The following is a 20,614-nucleotide window of genomic DNA, read 5'->3' on the forward strand; positions in this document are numbered from 1 at the left end:
GGTGGTAGAGAAAAGCCATCTTCCCTATTAAAGTTTGGATATTTCTTAATCTCAATGGCCTCGCGCAGCATTCTGGGTATGTAACGCTTCTCCTTGGCAAGAACCAGAGGCTTATCAAACTTGATTGAGTGATTGGCTTTATCCATGACATGCTCACAGACAGCAGACCTAGGTCGACGGTGCTTGACATCAGCTATGTGTTCCTTCACCCGAGTGGAAATGCTCCGTTTCGTCTGCCCGACATATGATAGGCCACACTCACAGTCCAGCCTGTACACTCCTGCAGTCTGTAGAGGGGTATTGCATTTTACAGGCCTCAGGAATTGTGACATCTTCTTCATTGGCTTGAAATATGTTTTTATAGAAGCACGCTTCAAGATGTGGCTGATCCTGTCCGTGACCCCCCTGACAAAAGGCAGAATGGCAGGCCTGCGCTCGACTGTGGGGATCTTAATGTGGGACCTCTGGTTGACCCGCGGTATCCTGAGCTCGTTTGCCTGGAGCGCGCGCCTGGCATGCTGGAGCTCCGCGGCCAGATGCTGGTCATCACATATCCTCTGGGCTCTCTGAAACAAAGATTTGCCTACTGTAACAAGTTGAGTGGGATGGTGATGCGATTTGCCATTTAAGTACCTATCAGTATGAGTAGGTTTCCTATACACAGTGCGACCTAGGGTGTTATCAGGATTTCTTTTTACCAATACATCTAAGAAGGGGAGAGAACAGTCTTTTTCCAACTCCATAGTAAATTTTATTTTGCTATGGATGGAATTTAGGTGATCCAAGAAAGTTGAAACACTACTTTTTGGAAGTATAGTAAAAGTGTCATCTACGTATCTTTTAAATATCTTCGGTCGCACAGGAGCCAATGAGAGTGCCCTCTCCTCGAAGTCCTCCATAAAGATGTCAGCGACTACTGGAGACACCGGAGACCCCATGGCCACGCCGTCGACTTGAAGATAGAATTCACCATTCCATAGCAAGTAGCCAGATGTAAGGCAATGTTCCAACAGCTTAGCATATTCCTCTGACATGTTCTGCTCACATAACATAAAGGTTAGATGTATTGGTAAAAAGAAATCCTGATAACACCCTAGGTCGCACTGTGTATAGGAAACCTACTCATACTGATAGGTACTTAAATGGCAAATCGCATCACCATCCCACTCAACTTGTTACAGTAGGCAAATCTTTGTTTCAGAGAGCCCAGAGGATATGTGATGACCAGCATCTGGCCGCGGAGCTCCAGCATGCCAGGCGCGCGCTCCAGGCAAACGAGCTCAGGATACCGCGGGTCAACCAGAGGTCCCACATTAAGATCCCCACAGTCGAGCGCAGGCCTGCCATTCTGCCTTTTGTCAGGGGGGTCACGGACAGGATCAGCCACATCTTGAAGCGTGCTTCTATAAAAACATATTTCAAGCCAATGAAGAAGATGTCACAATTCCTGAGGCCTGTAAAATGCAATACCCCTCTACAGACTGCAGGAGTGTACAGGCTGGACTGTGAGTGTGGCCTATCATATGTCGGGCAGACGAAACGGAGCATTTCCACTCGGGTGAAGGAACACATAGCTGATGTCAAGCACCGTCGACCTAGGTCTGCTGTCTGTGAGCATGTCATGGATAAAGCCAATCACTCAATCAAGTTTGATAAGCCTCTGGTTCTTGCCAAGGAGAAGCGTTACATACCCAGAATGCTGCGCGAGGCCATTGAGATTAAGAAATATCCAAACTTTAATAGGGAAGATGGCTTTTCTCTACCACCAGCTTGGGATCCTGTAGTCCACCTGATAAAGGAACAAGCGAGACATAGACTGTGAGACCGTAGTGTTGGATGATGCTGGACATTCTGATGTTTTGAAAAGATGTGTCCCGCCGAGTTTGTTGCCGGTCCCATATTGGGATACCCTCCTACAATTTAGGAGGGAATTAAATCTTCTCGGGTCCGTGGTGTATAGGGTTGGAGCCGGCATAGTTTATTTTTATCGCGTATATATATATATCTTTACTTGAAAAATAATTATAGTGTATAACTAGCCTTATGAACCGATTTTGCATGTACAACCAGCCTTAAAGTTTGTAGTCTATGATTGTTCATTATTTTAGTATGTGGGTATTTTTGCATTTTGTAATTTTTCCTCAGTCACCCGTTGACCACGAACGCTGTAAAGAGTTCGAAACGTCGGGATGTATTATAAATTCAATATACGCGATATAATCCGTTTTCATAGTTTTATTTCAATTCAAATCTAAATTAAACCACAAAACATCTCTATAAATAAAAATTTTTGAAAACATCTCAATAAATAAAGCGTATACCATAAGATGAGAGCACTCCATAACTCCACATCCCTAGACTCGGAAACCAACTGCCCTATCGAGCCAGTCAATAAATACAAAAGGTCTATTAAATCAAATCCGTATTGCAGGCCCGGTTCAAGTCAGGTGTAATCGAATCGTCTCCGATAGCCCGGGAATGCCGGGTGTATCCCGGCAGACGCCGGATGATTGGGTATTATGAGATTTCCACCGGTACGCATTAAATCAGCCGGGTTGGATCTTTATCTGGATTATTTCGATGCCGACGGAAATGTGACTATTATGGAGCTTCGTATTGTATTGGTTAGTGGGTTTGTTATGATTACCAGGTTTTCATGAAGCACCGTAAGCTTTATTCATTTGTTATTATTTAATAGCTGTAGAAACTACGCATGAAAAAGTAAGAATATATCTATCTCATTACACTATTTATTGCAATAACGTAATAAATTACTAATAAACATAACCGTCAGGGTGGTTGCTAGACTTCAGGAATTTTAGACGCAAAGCAAACATAGGATTTTAATATCGCCATTTAAAGAAACCGTACCAACTCCGTACCGTCGCTGCTGTGATTAGGTATTGCGTGTAGACTAATAGAGATTTCAGTATTTGATTTACATTGAGAGAAATGTAAATCAAAAAGACCAACTGATCAAGTCTATAGAGACCCAGTGAGTGAGAAGCAATAGTAAATTAGACAAGCTAAACTGGAGAGCATTGAACAGTCTGAATGATGCGTCTAAATTACCTGGCACACTTATAAATATTCAAATATAATAGGCGTTCGAAAGTGTTTATAGCACTAGTTTTACGATGAAGCATTGTCTTATCAGAACCCCGAGTGTAAATTTCAATTGATAGCGTGACGTGCGTGTGTCTATTTTTGTATGAGATTTTGAACAGCGCGCCAAGCGGGACGTTTTGGAAACTCAAAATCCCATACAAAATGACACTTAACGCAAACGCATACATCACGTCACGCTAGGGGTAACGAATGAAATTTACACTAGGGGTAACGATTACATCCGACCGTATCTAACTAATATGGGCAATGTAGTATGATTACGAAAAGTCACCCTAAAATATTGTCTTTAATCAAAACAACCGCCAATTCCTGGCTAGTGTGCCATAACCGTCACGTCACGCGCTCACGCTTGATGAATGGGCGCGTGATGAAGTGGGCGCAATCAATTACCGCGCAATCACTGCCCCGACAATTAGGACGGGGTCGGTTATGGAGACATTTTCTTACTGAAACCTGTTTTATTCCTATACCTATTCAGTGGACATTCAGGAAAATAAATAATACGGACATTTGAAGTGTCATACACAGGGTGATTCATGAGACGTGAGCAGGACCAACCCTATACACTCAGTAAATGTTAATGGATCGTTCACCATCGTATTTAAGTGAAACAAATAGTTACACCTCTTTCCTGTTTTATAAATAAATAAATAAATAAATTTTGACGCTAATCACGGATAACAAAGAGTGAAAGATTTTTAATTTTGTTATTTTTATTTTATTTTCTTTGACAGATGATTTAATTTTGGAAAATCAGTAGGTAATTGGTGTTGCCACCCCTGGACCTTCTTACACATGTTAATTGGCTTTTATTGAATTCATTAATTTAAATTTGGTATGACGATATTTAAATAGGGATAAGACATTTTACTTAATAGGAATTCTTTCAAACTCAACTTTCATTTGATATTACATCAAAACTGATTATTAGATTGATTTGATGTAGTCCGTCCCATACAAACATTTGATTCTCGTAAAAATAAGTTACATTGGCACCATTTACAATGTAGTCAACACGCGAATTGTTATGTAATACTAGCTACACAAATTTTACTCCAAAACCCTCCTCGAAACATCCGCATCGCTCTACTCTCGGTTCAGCTATATTGAATTACATTCCCTTGGAGCACTAAATACATTTTCTCAGGCAATCTCGCTTCAAACGTCAAAAGACAGTCATCGACGGCGTATAATCAGATTACGCCACGCGATCGCCTCGGCAAGTTGACCTCCCTGAATAGATCACTTTACTAGATGTAGCAAGACGGTCACACTATGCATTGGCATTTTTTTAGCACAGACAGGGTACAGGTAGGTACTATTTTAGTATGAGAGATTTCAGTCATGTGGCTAGGTTGCTACGCTAGTTGAAATCGAACTTTGTCATGTTGCTTAGAGGAAAAGTGGAAAAACTCACTGTATCGGGCGAGGCATTTGTTTGAATTTGTTGTTATGTAAATAATATACGGAATGTAATTAAGTGGTGTGACTCGATTTACCGTTATGCGGTCACCGCGAGTATTGGGTTCATTATGTACGATTCTCACCGAAGCGCACCCAACTGTTATAGTAACGGCTTCAGTAAACAAATTTGATGGCCAGTAACTTTAATGACACATTTCTGTGGCCAGTACTGGTCACTTCTAGGACCATTCCGTAAAGTTGTCTACCGTTGTTTGTATGGGACAAACGCGAATTTTCTGAAGCTATGCAGGTAAGTATAGGTGTATAATTTTAATTTTGAATTTTTATTAATGTTATTTTATATTTTTCATTTTTTTTATTTTCTATTTTTCTTTTTGTAATTTTTGTAATGTGCATAAATATGGGTATGTAAGACCTGAAATAAATGATTTTTATTTTTTATTTATTTATAGGAGTTTCTTTTTCTGTGACAAATGCTCAAAAATATGCCAAGAAAAATGATCATCGGCTTTAAACGCCAAACAAAAAGTACTAGTGCACGAAATAAAATGCGTTTGTACGGGACAGCTACAGCAATTAAAATGCTTGGTACCTATGATATGAACCGAATAATATGCGGAGTCCACAACAGGCAGTCTAATACTCCACCCAGTGTCCCAGTACATTATCTTATTAAGTACGCCTCCCATTATTGCGTTACTAATTTTCCTGCACATCGGGACGGTAACGAAGTTGCCGGCGTGTAGCATTTTGATTGTCAATTACTCCTGGACGGCAAAGGGCTGGGACCAAAGACCAGGATGCAATTAGTGTGTAGGAAACTTTGGGAGCGGTAATGAAAAATGTCGGCGATGTTGGCTGCTGTGAAAGTTTTTATGTTGAGGGTAAGTAATTTTTATAATGTTTAATTGACATCAAGAAGACTTTAATGCGTATTCCTAATATTTTCTTTAAACAGTCGTACAGCAGCGAGGAGTGACGAGGCCAGTAAAATACTTCAATAATGCCTCTAAAATAAGTGCTTTTATGATTTTTTTCATACATTTTTCAAAATAATTTTTGAGCTTCATTCCGCAATCGGTTTTAAAGCAAATATATAAGAATTTAAAAAAAGGTTCTTTATTTTAAGAAAAATTTTTTATACATAACAATTTGTCGGCAAACAACTATACAACATAAGCAAAACAAAAATACGGCCCGCCTGTAAGCGGTCAGTCATAGTGAGTAGGTAAGTCAATCATGATTAGGGCTTTACATTTAAAACTTTCGCGTTGCATTTTGCGTTGTTTTTCGCGTCGGTAAATAAAGGTAGCAAAATAAATTCGCGATAGACCCAGTTGTAAATGTGATAGCTACTGTAGATAGGTACTCATACAGTAATCAACATCTCATGATGATCCGTAACATTCCATGAGTTTTGATGGTTTGCGCGTGACGTCTGGTGTATAATTGGAGTAATGGGTTATAATTAATTAGGTAATGTGTATTAAGTAATTTCGGAAATTAGGTACCGTTAAATGGGGTGAGTTAGAAGCTAAACTGACATTCAAACCTCGATAACATTTTATTTTTACATATGCAAACTGAATGGTGTATATAATATAAGTGTCCCGGACGTTTGTATTTTAGTTTTTATCTTATTGACGATAAACAGGAAAACCCACCTCACCCCGTAGTCCTCGTAATTGGGGTGAGATGGGTTTTTATTTTTATACAAAGGTGATTTTGGAAGATTGTAGGATCTTTTTTTTTATTATGAGTATTACTATAGCTTCATTTTAAATTGGAATACAGTAGTCTTAAAATCCCATCTCACCCCCCTTTCGAACCTTCTCTCCCCATTCATAACCCAACTCTCCCCGCGAACCCTACACCCCCTTTTACGGTACTTTATCCCGAAAATCATTTAAAAATAATTTATTTTCCTCAGAAGTTCAGCAACTCTAACTCGGTAGCTTATTAGTTATACCTATATTATCCATTATCCAAAGTTTTGAAGACGATCCTAAACGGCGAAACGAGTAGAGGCGACAAATCTCATTAGAGGCAGTTCCGGCCACGAAGGACTCATTTCCGGCCTCACGCGTCTTGTCACTCGCAGCACAGAAGCTGGAGGCGGGTTCTGATTGTATATCAGGTTATGAATTTGATGCGGATTAGTTATGACTGGGCTGTGGTCGCCATAGACATCCAAGTATGTAGATGGCGCATGATGCGTTACGAAGTAAGTAGGTCAATCTCAAAAAATACGTCTGCGACCTAATTGCCGCGACCTATACAAAATGTACGAAAAGAGTCGCGACAATTAGACGCAACTGCAGACATACTCGTATTCTCAGAGAATGACCCAACTAATTAGTAATTAATAATGTGGTGCTGCGTGTATACCTATATGAACGACGTAGGTATGTGATATTACAATTTCATAATTTAGTGTTGATTCATAAGAAACCGGCCAAGTGCGAGTCGGACTCGCGCACGAAGGGTTTCGACCATTACGCAAAAAAACGGCAAAATAATCGCGTTTGTTGTATGGGAGCCCTACTGAAATATTTATTTTATTCTGTTTTTAGTATTTGTTGTTATAGCGGCAACAGAAATACATCATGTGTGAAAAGTTCATGAGATACAGCCTGGTGACAGTGGGGACAGACGGACAGACGGACGGACAGCGGAGTCTTAGTAATAGGGTCCCGTTTTTACCTTTTGGGTACGGAACCCTAAAAATGGCGTTTGGCCGGAACAACGGTAGATAATGTCGTGGAATTTCTCCAAGTTCAGTTTTAGTAAAAACATTAACAATAATATTTATAAAATCTTGACATTAATGTAACAATAAGGTTATTCGGCCCAAATCAAAACATTAACACCTCCCCAAAATACCCACCTCCCGAATCTCCAGCAAACTGGAACACGTTCTGAAACGCACTCAGCGATGTAAGGTCTCAAGCACTCGATGTAAGGTTACCCACTACACGCCGTGAGTTCATTAGGGTTGCCACTAGCGGTGATTGCGCGCGCCTCAGTGCATAATAGCCGGTTAACAATCGCCTTGCCGTCTCGAGCAGGCTGTGCATTCTGATTGGTTGCGCCAGTCAAGTTCTCGAGAGAACCAGTGCAATAATATGACCTCGAGATTCACAACATTCTTCATATTCTCATTTCATCCTCCACCATGTGAAGTGTGTGTGATGTGAATTACTAGGTTGGACGTCATGTTTCTAAATAAACTCAGCAGTCAGTGCTCATTTATAAATAGGCTTTCCTTATAGATTTGCGACATGATACCGAGGCCTATAAGGCGACTGACACGTATTGATATTTTATTTACTATTTTGACTTTTGAGCGCTGATTTTGAAATGAAATGAAATGAAATTTATTGATGTATGTTGAGAATGGGTTACATATTAAGCTTTAATTGCTACTATAGTAGTCTCACCAAACTCTACCTTTTCAGGCGTACAATACATTTAGGATTTTGAGATTTAATACAGCCCGAAACGAAATAGTCAGTAAGGTATGAAACTCTGAAATACATATCCCCGTGCGTATACTGGTTGAACTCGCTTAGCTCGGCAAGCGTTAGTGACAACCCTGCTGCTGGCGTTCTAATTGACGCATGCAACTGTTCGACCTCTTTTACGAGTGCGGCTTTGGTTTGTGGCGTACATGCCCAGACTCCTACGTTTGAGTATTCTTGATAACTATGTGTTCTGTGACCAGAGGTGACTTTGTGGCCTTATCAAAAATGGTAGCTCATGTTATTTTCATATTTTCTTGAGCGTAAGCGTAAGCGTGAGCGAGTTGGATGTGCGATGTTTTTTTTTTTATTATAAACTGATCGGCGATTGGCCCTCGTCACACCTGATGGAAAGTGAAGACAGGGCCTAAGATGGAGCTCACCGGTTCAGTAACAGCCTATTCACTCTTGTTTTAAAGAGACCGAGGTCATATTGATCAGGGAATACAGATGGCGGGAGCGCATTCCATTCCTTAGCCGTCCGTACCAAAAAGGAGGAGGCAAAACGTTTCGTCCGAACGAATGGAATGTGGACCACGAACGGGTGCATTCGCTCCCCGCGCCTGGATGTCCGATGATGGAAAGGGGAAGGTGGGATCAGGTCGTGCAGTTCCTGTGCGCACTCCCCGAAATGTATCCGATAGAACACCGATAGGCAAGCGACTCGACGGCGATGCTCAAGGCTCTGTATCCTTAACTTGACAGATGGGTCATCGCCAAAGAGTCTATAAGCCCGGCGCTCTACTGAGTCCAGGGCCGCCAGCTGATATTTGGCAGAACCGTCCCATAGGTGGGAGCAGTATTCCATGCACGAGCGTACCTGTGCTTGGTATAGGGAGAGAAGCTGATTCGGCGTGAAATACCGCTTCACCTTAAATAGGACACCAAGTTTTTTGGCAGCAGTTTTAGCCCTAGACTCAATAGTCGACCCGAAGTTTAAGTTTGATTTTAAACTTAGACCGAGAAGCTCTAAAGTGTTGGTCACGGGAAGGGACACATTTCGGAAAGTGGGAGCCAAGGTAAACTGGCTCCGTTTTGCAGTGAAAAGATGTGCGTGCTCGGGACCGCGGATATCGTGTTTTCAATTTTTTTTGTGTATATTAATAATAAATAAAGTAATCGCCAAGTTCCCTCAAGCATAATATTGCAATTTTTTTTTAAATAATTATCATATTTTTAGTTTTTGTACAAAATTTATAAGTGCATTTTTAAACCTACGAGTAGGCATGTTCGTGATTTTTTTCTATCGTGCTAAAGTCAAAAACTCAGGATTTCTAATTAATTGGCAACCGTATTGTGATCTAAAAAAGCGCTACGACTTTTCAAAAACTTCGTTCTCTGAGCCTACTGCACATCACTAGATAGATAGATAGATAGATAGATAGATATATTTATTTCTTAAAGAAAAAGGCACAGTAATTTACAAAAAGGGATAAAACAAAGGCTTTCACTAAAAGATCGTCAACTTAAGATTAGAATAAAAATCAAATAATAGAATATAAAATAAATAAATAAAACAAAAAATAGTATAAAACAAAGTCGCTTTCCATTGTCTGTCTGTCCCTACGTATGCTTAGATCTTTAAAACTGCGCAACGGATTTTGATGCGGTTTTTTTTTAATAGATAGAGTGATTCAATAGGAAGGTTTATATGTATAATTTGTAAAGGTTTTGTGTAAATTAGTTGAACTACCCGTGTGAAGCCGAGGCGGGTCGCTAGTTAAATATAAAGCTTAAACTTAAAAACAGACAAATACCTCCTACCATACCTGCTACGCGCTACGCCGTAGCGCTCTCGTAGCATACATTTACTGATAATATTTTGCACTAAATTCAATGATATTTTAATTATATAACATTCGGTCAAAATGTTGGGGTTCTGGCCTGTCTTAATTACTTTTGGATGGGGGTGAAAGGCTGTATGTATTTTATTTAGCGTAATTAGGAAGTTCCATTAACTTTATTAAAAATCTCTTCTCAAACCTTCGTTTAATCAAAATTAGGCGCAAATTTATCATAGTTGCAATACGAAGCGTGCCAAGTAAGTACATTTTAAAACACGTATTTTGCAAAATACAAATTTGGATAGCATGGTTACATTAGTTACAGCTTTTATGTAACAAATTAGTAAAAAAAATATAATAAAAATATTTTACTATTAGCAATATATACCGAAAAAACTATCTGTTTTAACATATTCATTAAACTTTGTTCTGATATCGTCTGTAGTTTGGTGCGCCAGTTTTATTTGTCATAATCATAAGTTTCATAACATGTAGGTATTATTAAATGCAGGTGATATGTCAAAGTTCCACGCACCTACCTAAGCTCCCACACAACCCTCTCGCCGCCGCACAGACACTTGGCGGTACAATTAGCGCGCAAGTGCCACTTAACCATTCATCGCGCGGAAGGTACGTTATGTAGGAAATATTATGGCTGTATGGACTAAGCTCAGATTATCGAATTCAAGGCTTATTTTAAGAAATTCTTGACAGAAATGTGCACTATCTTATTGAATTTTCTTAGACCCATATTTACGATTAAGAATGTATACCTAAATTATAAGTATCTACTTTTATTTACCTTCCGGAATTCCGAAAATAGGTAGTTTTTTTTTTTACTTAAATCTTTTTATTAGTAAAAGCTAAAAAAAAAATTTAATATAATTAATTTATTTAAACAAGATTGCACAATACATGAAAGTACAAATACAAATGGCGGACTTAATGCCAGAAGGCATTCTCTACCAGTCAACTATGGGCTAAACCGAATGATTGAGTTGGTGCAGGGACTACCGGGTCAAACAGATTAAAATTAATAAAAAGATTTTCACAATATTTATAAGATTTATACAAGAGATAAAATTACCAATCCAGACACGAAGGTACATCAAATCAACTTTGAGAAAAAATAGATTTGGCACAGTAAACTGTCATACTTAACCGTCTTACTGCACAGACAAGACACTTAGGGGCACAATTAGCGCGCAAGAGGCACTTAGCCATTCACCGCGCTCGAGAGGATAATTATATGGATAAGGCTGAGATTAATAGATTCAAGGTGACCTTAATGAAATCTTGATAAAGATGTGGATTAAATTGAGAAGCGCAATTTTTTCGGAAGTTTTTTCAAACAAGGAAGGTATTAGCTTAGGTACATAAATTACAAACGTTGCTGAATGTGCTTTATAAACAAGATAGAACCTAAAATAAACAAGAAACTTAACAAATGAAATTTGGAGAAAAGTTTTGCACTGGCATAGTAGGTATATATCAAATTTCCATTATGTAAGTTCAAATACTTATGGTCGTTATTCATAAACGCGTTACTGGTCTGAATTAGTTATGTATTGTTTGTCTTTATCTGTCATTTTGACTTATGTATTTGTAAGAAAGGGATAAAATATTATTTATCTAAATCAGGCCCGTAAAGTTTTATGAATAAGGGGGTTAACCGTCTGACCGCACCTCAGACACTTTCTGGCAGAATTAGCGTACAAGACTCACTTAGCCATTCATGGTGCTCGAGAGTGGAATAATAATATGGATTAGTCGACGATTTTTGGCAATCAAGGTTGGTTTTAATAACTTCTTGGCAAGATGGGAAATTTTATCTATGGTTATTAGGTAGAAATGTTTTTTAATTCATTGAATTATGACCAGTAGTAGTCGTAATAGTACATTACGGTACAAGTGCGAAAAGTAGAAAATTCGCAACGAGTGGTGATAAATTAAAACAGACCGAAGGGAATGGTTTAAATCGACACGAGTTGCGATTTAAATTTTCTCCTTAAATTTTCGACATACGCACGTATAGTGCTAGTTACCGCACTATGGCGGTAAATTAGTATCATATGTACTGTAAAAATCGTTAAGGAATGAAATAAATCAGTCATATCACATGCAAGTTTAATTCGCACACTTAGAACTATAAATAGAACAAAGAAAAATATACATAGAACACAAAAAATAGGTTATAGGTAGTGTACTGAAATTTTTACATTCCGTGACCTCAGAATGAATCCACCTTCCTTCAATGATTTTTGTTGTTTTCTACACAATCTGATCTTGTTTTTTAGTGTATTCATATTGTCATATTTCATACTATATTTATGTTTATAACCGCTGTGTTTAATTTATATAAGGATACCGCTATTAATTTAATAAATAATGGGGCTTCCAAAAATACAATATCCTCGTTTCTACAACAACTCGATTTATATTCTGACCCGCTTGCCGAAAATATAGTTATGCACATCAATTTGCCCCTTACCGCCTTTCCTCCGTCGGATTACGTAAAAGGGATTCAAGTCAAAGCGATCGCTCCCTCATAACCTCGATCAAAGCTATGCCCACATTGCCGACGCAGTTGAGCACGGAGTCAAATGGCCTACTTGTGACTGACAACTTACCAAGTTAGTTAAGTTCTTAATGGGCATTACTTTGGCATGTACCGAAACTTGCGTTGTTAGAGAAATTTCACCCAAACTGCAATAAGTAATTTGCAGTCAAATCGTATTTTGCGGTGCATGTACTATTGTAAAAAAAGGTAAGATATTCCGAAACTTACCTAGATGTGTAGAAGTGTATTATTAACTTAAAATTTTTCTTTTTTATGATGTATGCCTTTCTAGAAGCCAAAATGCATTATAGATTCAATGAAATAAAATGTGTGCGTTTCACTATAATTACTATGCGATGGCAGCGAAGCAGATGACAGAGCAGGAAGTCTTTCTTGCGGTCTCGGTCTCGCTACACTCACCCCCTTTCTTGTAGCAGAGGTAGGGGTAGCGCCACACGTTGGCCAAGTCGACGGCAAAGCCGATGACAGAGCAGGAAGTCTTTCTTGCAGGTCTCGCTACACTCACCCACTCAATGCTTGTAGCAGAGGTAGGGCAAGCACCACACGTTGTTTAGGTCGACGGTTGGTTAGGTTACAGGTCTCGCTACACTCACCCCCTCCATTCTTGTAGCAGAGGTAGGGGAAGCGCCACACGTTAGCCAAGTCGACGGCGAAGCCGATGACGGAGAGCAGGAAGTCGACTTTCTTGCCCCAGGTCTCGCGCTCGCCGGCGGCCGGCGTCGGCGTCTTCAATGACATCCTACACGAGGACCCGACGAAGCCGCCCCACCCTGACAACAAATGGGTTCTTTATTAATTCAGATAAGTAACCATCAATCAAAGATCCATTACTTAATTTATCAACGTTTGTCATTGGTATCCTACCTAAAGAAATGTCAAACTTGTAACCCCTATGTCGCGTAAGTATACTTAAAATACATTATTAAATGTTAACTCATACTTCTTGTTTTAAGTAAATTCCATTATTATAAACTATAGACATTACACTACCGCTCAAAAGTATTTAGGCACCCGCAATTTTCACCATACAATTGTATACAAAAATTATTTTCAAAATCATTACAAAATAAAACGATTTTGTACTGGAAAACGATTTATGGATTTTTTTACGCTTGCCATTTGGTAAATAGGCAATGTACACGAATATTCTGCACATCATTTTGAAGCTCGATATGTCTGTTAAATTTAAAAAAAACTGCACATAAAACTGTTACCCGACTGCGACTTAGCGGTATAATTCTGAAAGTCGATTTTGTATACAACTGTATGGAAAAAATTACGAGTGCCTAAATAGTTATGAGCGGTAGTGTAATATATAGAAGTAGTTATAGACGCGCCATCGAGCGACCGGGGGTAAGAGAAAGAATATTCATATAAAATTTGGGCAGCATAGGATTTCTTCTCTTTCACTCTTATAAATTTTGGTGGATCGCCATCGCCTCCTACCTATGATGCCACCCGGTCGGTGATAAGGAAAAAGCATGGCACTATTATCTCTTTCCTCTTATAGGAATCGCAATAAGACTATCTTTCTCTATCAAAGAGTGTCAGCCTGTCAGGCCCTTGCTTATAAAGAAATCAAGGTAACCTTCAAGACTCGAGACGTTCCAAAACAAATGCCAGACCCTTTTCAAAAACGCGCCTTAGCAAAGAGTGCTTGACCTGTATTGGTATTAATTACTGGCCAGAAATAACCAGAAATACCCGATGGCCCTCCATTAGGTCGCGTAATCAAGTGACAAATGTTGGCGCTGACGAAGGGCCCTCTGCTGACCGCCGCTAGGCTAGGGTTGTCGCTTGAGTATTTTATTTTTGTATTTTCAGATACATTTATTTATTTTTATTTATACAAGAAAGTACAAATGGCGGACTTAATGCCATAAGGCATTCTCTACCAGTCAACCATTGGGCCAAACAGAAACATCTGGTATGTTATGGCCTATTTTTGCTGTGTTTATTTATTTATTTATTTTTAAACTTTATTGCACAGTAAAAATATACGTACAGTGACAAAAGGCGGATTTTATGCTACACGGCATTCACTACCAGTCAACCTACCAGGTGTTTGAATGCTATTAATAAATAATTTTAAAACAATGAAATTAAAAATACAATTCTGATTTTGCATTTGAAAAAATAAATGTTCATGATGCGCATAGTCTTATTTTGAATACGAAAACATTTTTCAACGCAAGTAGCTACCTGAATATCTTTTTGAATACGATAAAAGTTTGAAAAACCCTGTCTCAGTGAACGTACAATTTATTGAAAAAACTTGACGAGATTTTTATGTATTTTTATGTGTGTTATTGTGTGTGTGACTAGCTGTCTTGTTTTAGTATTTATATCAGTTTTCCACGGTGCCCTGAAAGAATCGCAGCTAGAATACGATGCCGAAAGGCAACCTATTTGGTGTACCGGGGGGCCTAGCCAACATGTCAACCGTAAATGGACAAACACCGATTGAAAAGAAAATAATATATCCAGATGACAGATGCAACGAAAAGTCACGTGATCATTTCTATACATTATTTCACTTTCGATTGGCGTTTTCAATCAACGATTGTCATTTGGCTAGGCCCCCTTATATTAATAACTTGTTTATTTATTGTAATATTTTGACGTCAAATAAGTATTTTCCATTTTATTTCTAATGTGATAACGACGAAAATTACCTACGTCGAGATTAAGATTCTGGACGTAGGTATTTTCGACTTTAGGCGAATAAATTTTAGGTTTTTTAATGTAATTAGGAAGAAACTGTATACTGTCTATAAAATAGATCCAAAAATAACATTTTCGCAACCCTGCTAGCTTGAGTGTCTCGCGTCGCGGGCAGCGTCACCGAAAAAGCGTCACAACGCCGACACCACTACACCGGAATTGGATGTCGGCATGTCGGGTCGGCGCCGACATCGAGTCTCTCGAATGACAGCGAGTTTACAACTAGGTACTGAAATGTACCTAATATTGGAGCATTAGGTACATTGTATTGAACATACATGGGAGTTTACTTCAGGAATAGATGTATTAGGTACCTACACAAATAACAGTTGCAAATTTTTTCCTAAAGTTAGAAATGTTCTCAGAAATTTCTGGAAAATTCATGGAAATTTATATTTTTTCAAATTTCCCTTTAGTGAATTTTCACAATTTTTTAAACTTGCCAGCAGCAAATCAATAACATGGTTTGACGAAAATAAAGTATTATGTAGTAGATATGAAAATAAACTAAAGTTCTACGTTACCTACATCTACGTTATGACACCACTACACCGAAATTGGATGTCGATATTTCGGGTCGGCGCCGACAACGAGCCTCAACTGCGAATATTTTATTTACCTACTGAAATTTAGTAGGTATTGGAGCTTTGCATTGCTCACGCACCACTGTGGTTTGACATGAGAATTTGCTGTTTTTCAACGATAACGCTGTCCCAACAAAAGTCTATGAAATATACTCTATATTACTAATTATTCCTGATGGTCGTCCTAGATATCGTTGGGCGGATGGAGTGGAGGCGGATCTCCGTGAGCGTCGGCGAAAGCTGATGGCGTGATATCGCCCTGGACCGGGCAAAGTGACTCATTTTGGGTCATCGCGCCAGCCAAGTAAGTAAGTACTAATTAATTAAGTATTACGTAAATAATCATTAGGTATAATTAATTATTTATTAATTGTATAACTTTATGGTATTTATGATCTCATCTTCCCGGCGTCGTCTCGGCTTTTTGCTACAGCTCATAGGAGCCTGGGGTCCGCTTGGCAATTAATCCAAGGAATCGGCGTAGGCTCTAGTTTTTACAAAAGCGTCCTTCAAACGCAGAGGGGAAACTAGGCCTTATTGGGATTAGTCCAGTTTCCTCACGATGTTGTCCTTCGCCGAAAACCGACTGGTAAGTAAATATCAAATGATATACCTATCGTAGGGTAATTGTGCCTGTTTGCCGTCCAGTGCTAGTTTCCGTCCACTTAACGGAGTTACTACAAAGAATTGCATATAATTCGAATATAAACCTACCTTACCGCAAAACTTTAGACTTATTGCAATCCTTAATGTATATAAAATAGATCTATTCTAATCTAATTATATTTCGCAAGTAGTGAATAAAAAATAAAACATATTAGTCGCAGCTACGCATCCGCGCCTTTCAGAGGTTAAAAAAACAAGAAAAGAAAAGTTTTGACGGGAAATGTTCATGGTAGTTTTTTTAAAGAAATCTAGTGGACGAGAAATAACCTACCAATTTTAAGAAGTTTTTAGTTTTCTTCCACTTACGGACGGAAACCGGAATAGCTAGGAGAATATTCAGTATGGTGATTTTATTTAAATATTTCTACTAGATACATTTGTTTTCCTCTTAAAGCTGGCAGTTAGTTTACGTCCACTCCGTTGTCAACGGTGCGTAAATAAAATAGTATTTTGTACAATAGATTCTGGTTGGACCAATTTAAATTAAGTATTGTTGAATTTGGCATGCAAGTAGCTTGAAACCCAAGGAAGGGCATAGGTTAGGTTTATCACGAAAATAATCAATATACGCGGTCGAAGTCGCGGGCAGAAGCTATAACGAAATATATATAATCGATACTCAATAATGCAGTGGTCGGAAACTAGCTCATACGTGGACGAAAACTAGCTCATAGGTGGTCGGAAACTAAAATAATACTACTATTATTTAAGGTTAGGTAAATATTATTTAAGGTCAAGTAATATTAAGCTAAAATAGACAATAAGTATGAGCAATACAAACAAATATATAACACATTAAATGATTAAAGTAAAAGTACTTAAAGATTTTTTTTTTGCATTTCAAAGTTGGCGTCTCCTATAATTGGACGAAATCTGACACACCTACCCTACATAAGTTCCGAAACAATTATTGGAGCTAGGGGTTTAAACCCGCGACCTCCGGATTAAAAGCCGCACGCTTTTACCACTATAGGATACTGACATACAGTCAGCAAAACTTTGCTGACATACAGTCAGCAAAACTATTAGCTTAACGCATACAAAGGGCAAGCTTATAGCTTTACTGACTAAACCTAACCTAAATACACACATAAGCACATGTGTTGTAAGCACATGTCTAAATTTATATTTATCTATTTTAGACATTCATTTTAAATTTCAGTTATTAATACATTTTATTGTATCTGCCTTTTCTTATCGTAAATTGTTTTAACCTCCAATGTTCCATTGCTATGAATGTAAAAACTCAAATAAAATAAAGAAAAAAATGATTAAATTTTTAGAGACTAAATAAACTTAACAAAATTGAATCATTCTATATCTAACATTAGATGAAAAAGATTGTCGAACAATCATTTAGTTATTTTTAAATATTTGACAAGTGGCAAATAAGTAGATTTGCCGCGGTTTTGATGTTAAAAAACCGGCCAAGTGCGAGTCGTACTCGCGCACCGAGGGTTCCGTACATGACATAATTTTAACAATGTACTTTTTATGTGAAACGTGAGTGAAAGGTAAATTGCGGTTTACGATTTATGACGTATTAAAAAAAACTACTTAATAGATCTCGATCAAACCAATTTTCGGTGGAAGTTTGCATGGTAACATCATATATTTTTTTCAGTTTTATCATTCTCTTATTTTAGAAGTTACAGGGGGGAGGGGGGGGGACACACATTTCACCACTTTGTAAGTGTCTCTCGCGCACTGAATAAGTTTAGAAAAAATTTGATATTAGAAACCTTAATATCATTTTTGAAGACCTATCCATAGATAAAAAAATTGAGTATCAGTTCCAAGTATGGGGAGCCCCCAAAATTTATTGTTTTTTTTTTCTATTTTTGTGTGAAAATCTTAATGCGGTTCACAGAATACATCTACTTACCAAGTTTCAACAGTATAGTTCTTATAGTTTCAGAGAAAAGTGGCTGTGACATACGGACGGACAGACAGACAGACAAACAGACAGGCAGACAGACAGACAGACAGACATGACGAATCTATAAGGGTTCCGTTTTTTGCCATTTGGCTACGGAACCCTAAAAATGACATTGACATTAAAGTGTACGATACAGATGAAAACTCAAGCTGTTGAATAAAAGTTTAGTGTGCTTTAGTTAAAGAAAACTGAAAAGTTTAAAGAGTTTTGTAAACTAATTCGGTGTTTTAATGAGTCTTCTTTTACTAATTTACCTTTCAAAAGTGCTTAGTTATATCTACGTGGTCGCCGGGCACTTGTAGGAAGGCCGACCGACCGGCTTTCCTAGATAAAGTTAGTGCCCGCCGGCGAATAATAAGCGCTAAAAGTTTAACACATAATTTACAATCTATATAACCCATTTGTCAGGGGAAAAAAAGCCTCTAATTCGAAAAATATAGGCGCAAACGAAGGACTTTCATAGATATTGAATTTAGCGCCTTTTTCTACTGACAAATTGATTTTCCAGACTGCAAACATGTATAATTATAATAAATAAAAATTGTTTAAGATTTGAAACTGGTTTAGTAAAGGAAATGGATAGTCAGCCTACAGAAAATAACATAAGTTTAAAACTTACGTGCGGGTCGGCGGGCGCAGTGTTCGCGCCATGTCCGCACGGCGCGCTGTCCGGGGCAAAGTGGCGATTACACCCGGCGACGCCACGCCTCGTCCTGACACCACCCTGTCCACAACGACTTATGTTCTTAGTAAACATGCGGCGCTTACGACTTTCTATACTTAGGAAAACAGTTTGCGTGTAAGTAAGACTGAACTTGATGGAAAATGTACGGTGATTAAGACCTTTTGGAGTTGTGTTGCATTGTTTTGGAAAAAGGATGGAAGTGAATATGGAATTAGTGGACGTTTGCTGCGTTTGTAAATAGAGCAGTTGGTGTTGACCCGCCCAGTGTTAATGGAAAAAAGTTTGGTTGTGGACATATGTATGTATACGTACCTAAGATTTAATAATGTAAAATATAAAATATGTAACCCTTTAGGATCCACGCTTCAATACATTTATCATGACAAGCTTCAAAAATCTTCCTATTTAACCTAATAAGTACGATAACATTGTAAGTACCTATTGTAACTGATTTTGCGTGCGAAAGATATAGAAAGGACTGTGAGAAATGGTATGACAGCATTAAAAGAGGAACTACTTAACTACCTACTCGTCGACTTTACATTAAAATACCATATTAGGCGGCTAAAAGAATTCGAAGGTTGGGCTACCAAGACCAATTTAAATAAACATGCGTACCTACAAATTGGAAGTTAAGCGCTGGTGGTCTAGCGGTAAGAGCGTGCGACTTGCAATCCGGAGGTCGCGGGTTCAAACCCCGGCTCGTACCACTGAGTTTTTCGGACCTTATGTACGAAATATAATTTGATATTTACCAGTCGCTTTTCGGTGAAAGAAAACATCGTGAGGAAACCGGACTAATCCCAACAAGGCCTAGTTTCCCCTCTGGGTTGGAAGGTCAGATGGCAGTCGCTTTCGTAAAAACTAGTGCCTACGCCAATTCTTGGGATTAGTTGCCAAGCGTACCCCAGGCTCCCATGAGCCGTGGCAAAAATGCCGGGACAACGCGAGGAAGATGACCTACAAATTGGAAGTTAGTCGGTCTAATAACTATAAACATAGGTACTATAAAGCATAGAGACGAAGTAAAGTTCTCACACTTCCCACGCAAAGTTTGTCCACCAACACTTATCTGCTTCTAGGAACTAAGGAGTAAGTGGGGATTAAGAGATGGCAAGCAAAACAACCTATGAAACAACCTATGAAAGTTAGACTAACCCTACCAAGTTTGATGCAATCACAGACGTCACGCAAGTCAATGCTTTACTCTTAGACCCGGCGTCAATCCATGGATATGATAGAGTATAGCTCTAAACTCCTAAAATTAATAAATAATTAAAAACTCTTAGAAAGACAGTATATAGATCCACTGAACAACGTAGAGCGACTTCTCAAGTTTAAATGCCTTTGACATCTAGACAGGAACAATCATTTGGTGGAAATCATACATAATTAGGATCCTCATTTACCAATTTGTTATGGTTTTGATCTTGACACAGCTCACAGAGTGCATCTCACGCGCACCAATAAGCTCGAGCAAGATGTCTAACGACACTACTTCCAGTGCATTTGTGACTTTGTAAGCTATCATCAAGGTAAAAATAGTGGATTCACCCCAATAGCGGTCGTAAGCGTT

At 38.5% G+C, this 20,614-nt stretch overlaps 1 protein-coding gene across 1 annotated transcript in view; it reads right to left on the bottom strand.

Annotated features, from left to right (window-relative positions):
* LOC134741981 (sodium-dependent dopamine transporter) overlaps window positions 1-19,021 on the bottom strand; it is a 41,779-nt gene extending 22,758 nt beyond the window's left edge. Inside the window, exons 1-2 of the mRNA XM_063674887.1 lie at window positions 18,973-19,021; window positions 13,034-13,210 (exon numbers count right to left, since the gene is read on the bottom strand). Of these exons, the coding sequence (XP_063530957.1) occupies window positions 13,034-13,178 (145 nt within the window). The 5' untranslated portion in view covers window positions 13,179-13,210; window positions 18,973-19,021. The remainder of the gene's footprint in view (window positions 1-13,033; window positions 13,211-18,972) is intronic.
* Between the last annotated feature and the right edge of the window lie 1,593 nt (window positions 19,022-20,614).

This window comes from Cydia strobilella, chromosome 6 (assembly GCF_947568885.1).
Source record: "Cydia strobilella chromosome 6, ilCydStro3.1, whole genome shotgun sequence".
Taxonomy (NCBI): Eukaryota; Metazoa; Arthropoda; class Insecta; order Lepidoptera; family Tortricidae; genus Cydia; species Cydia strobilella.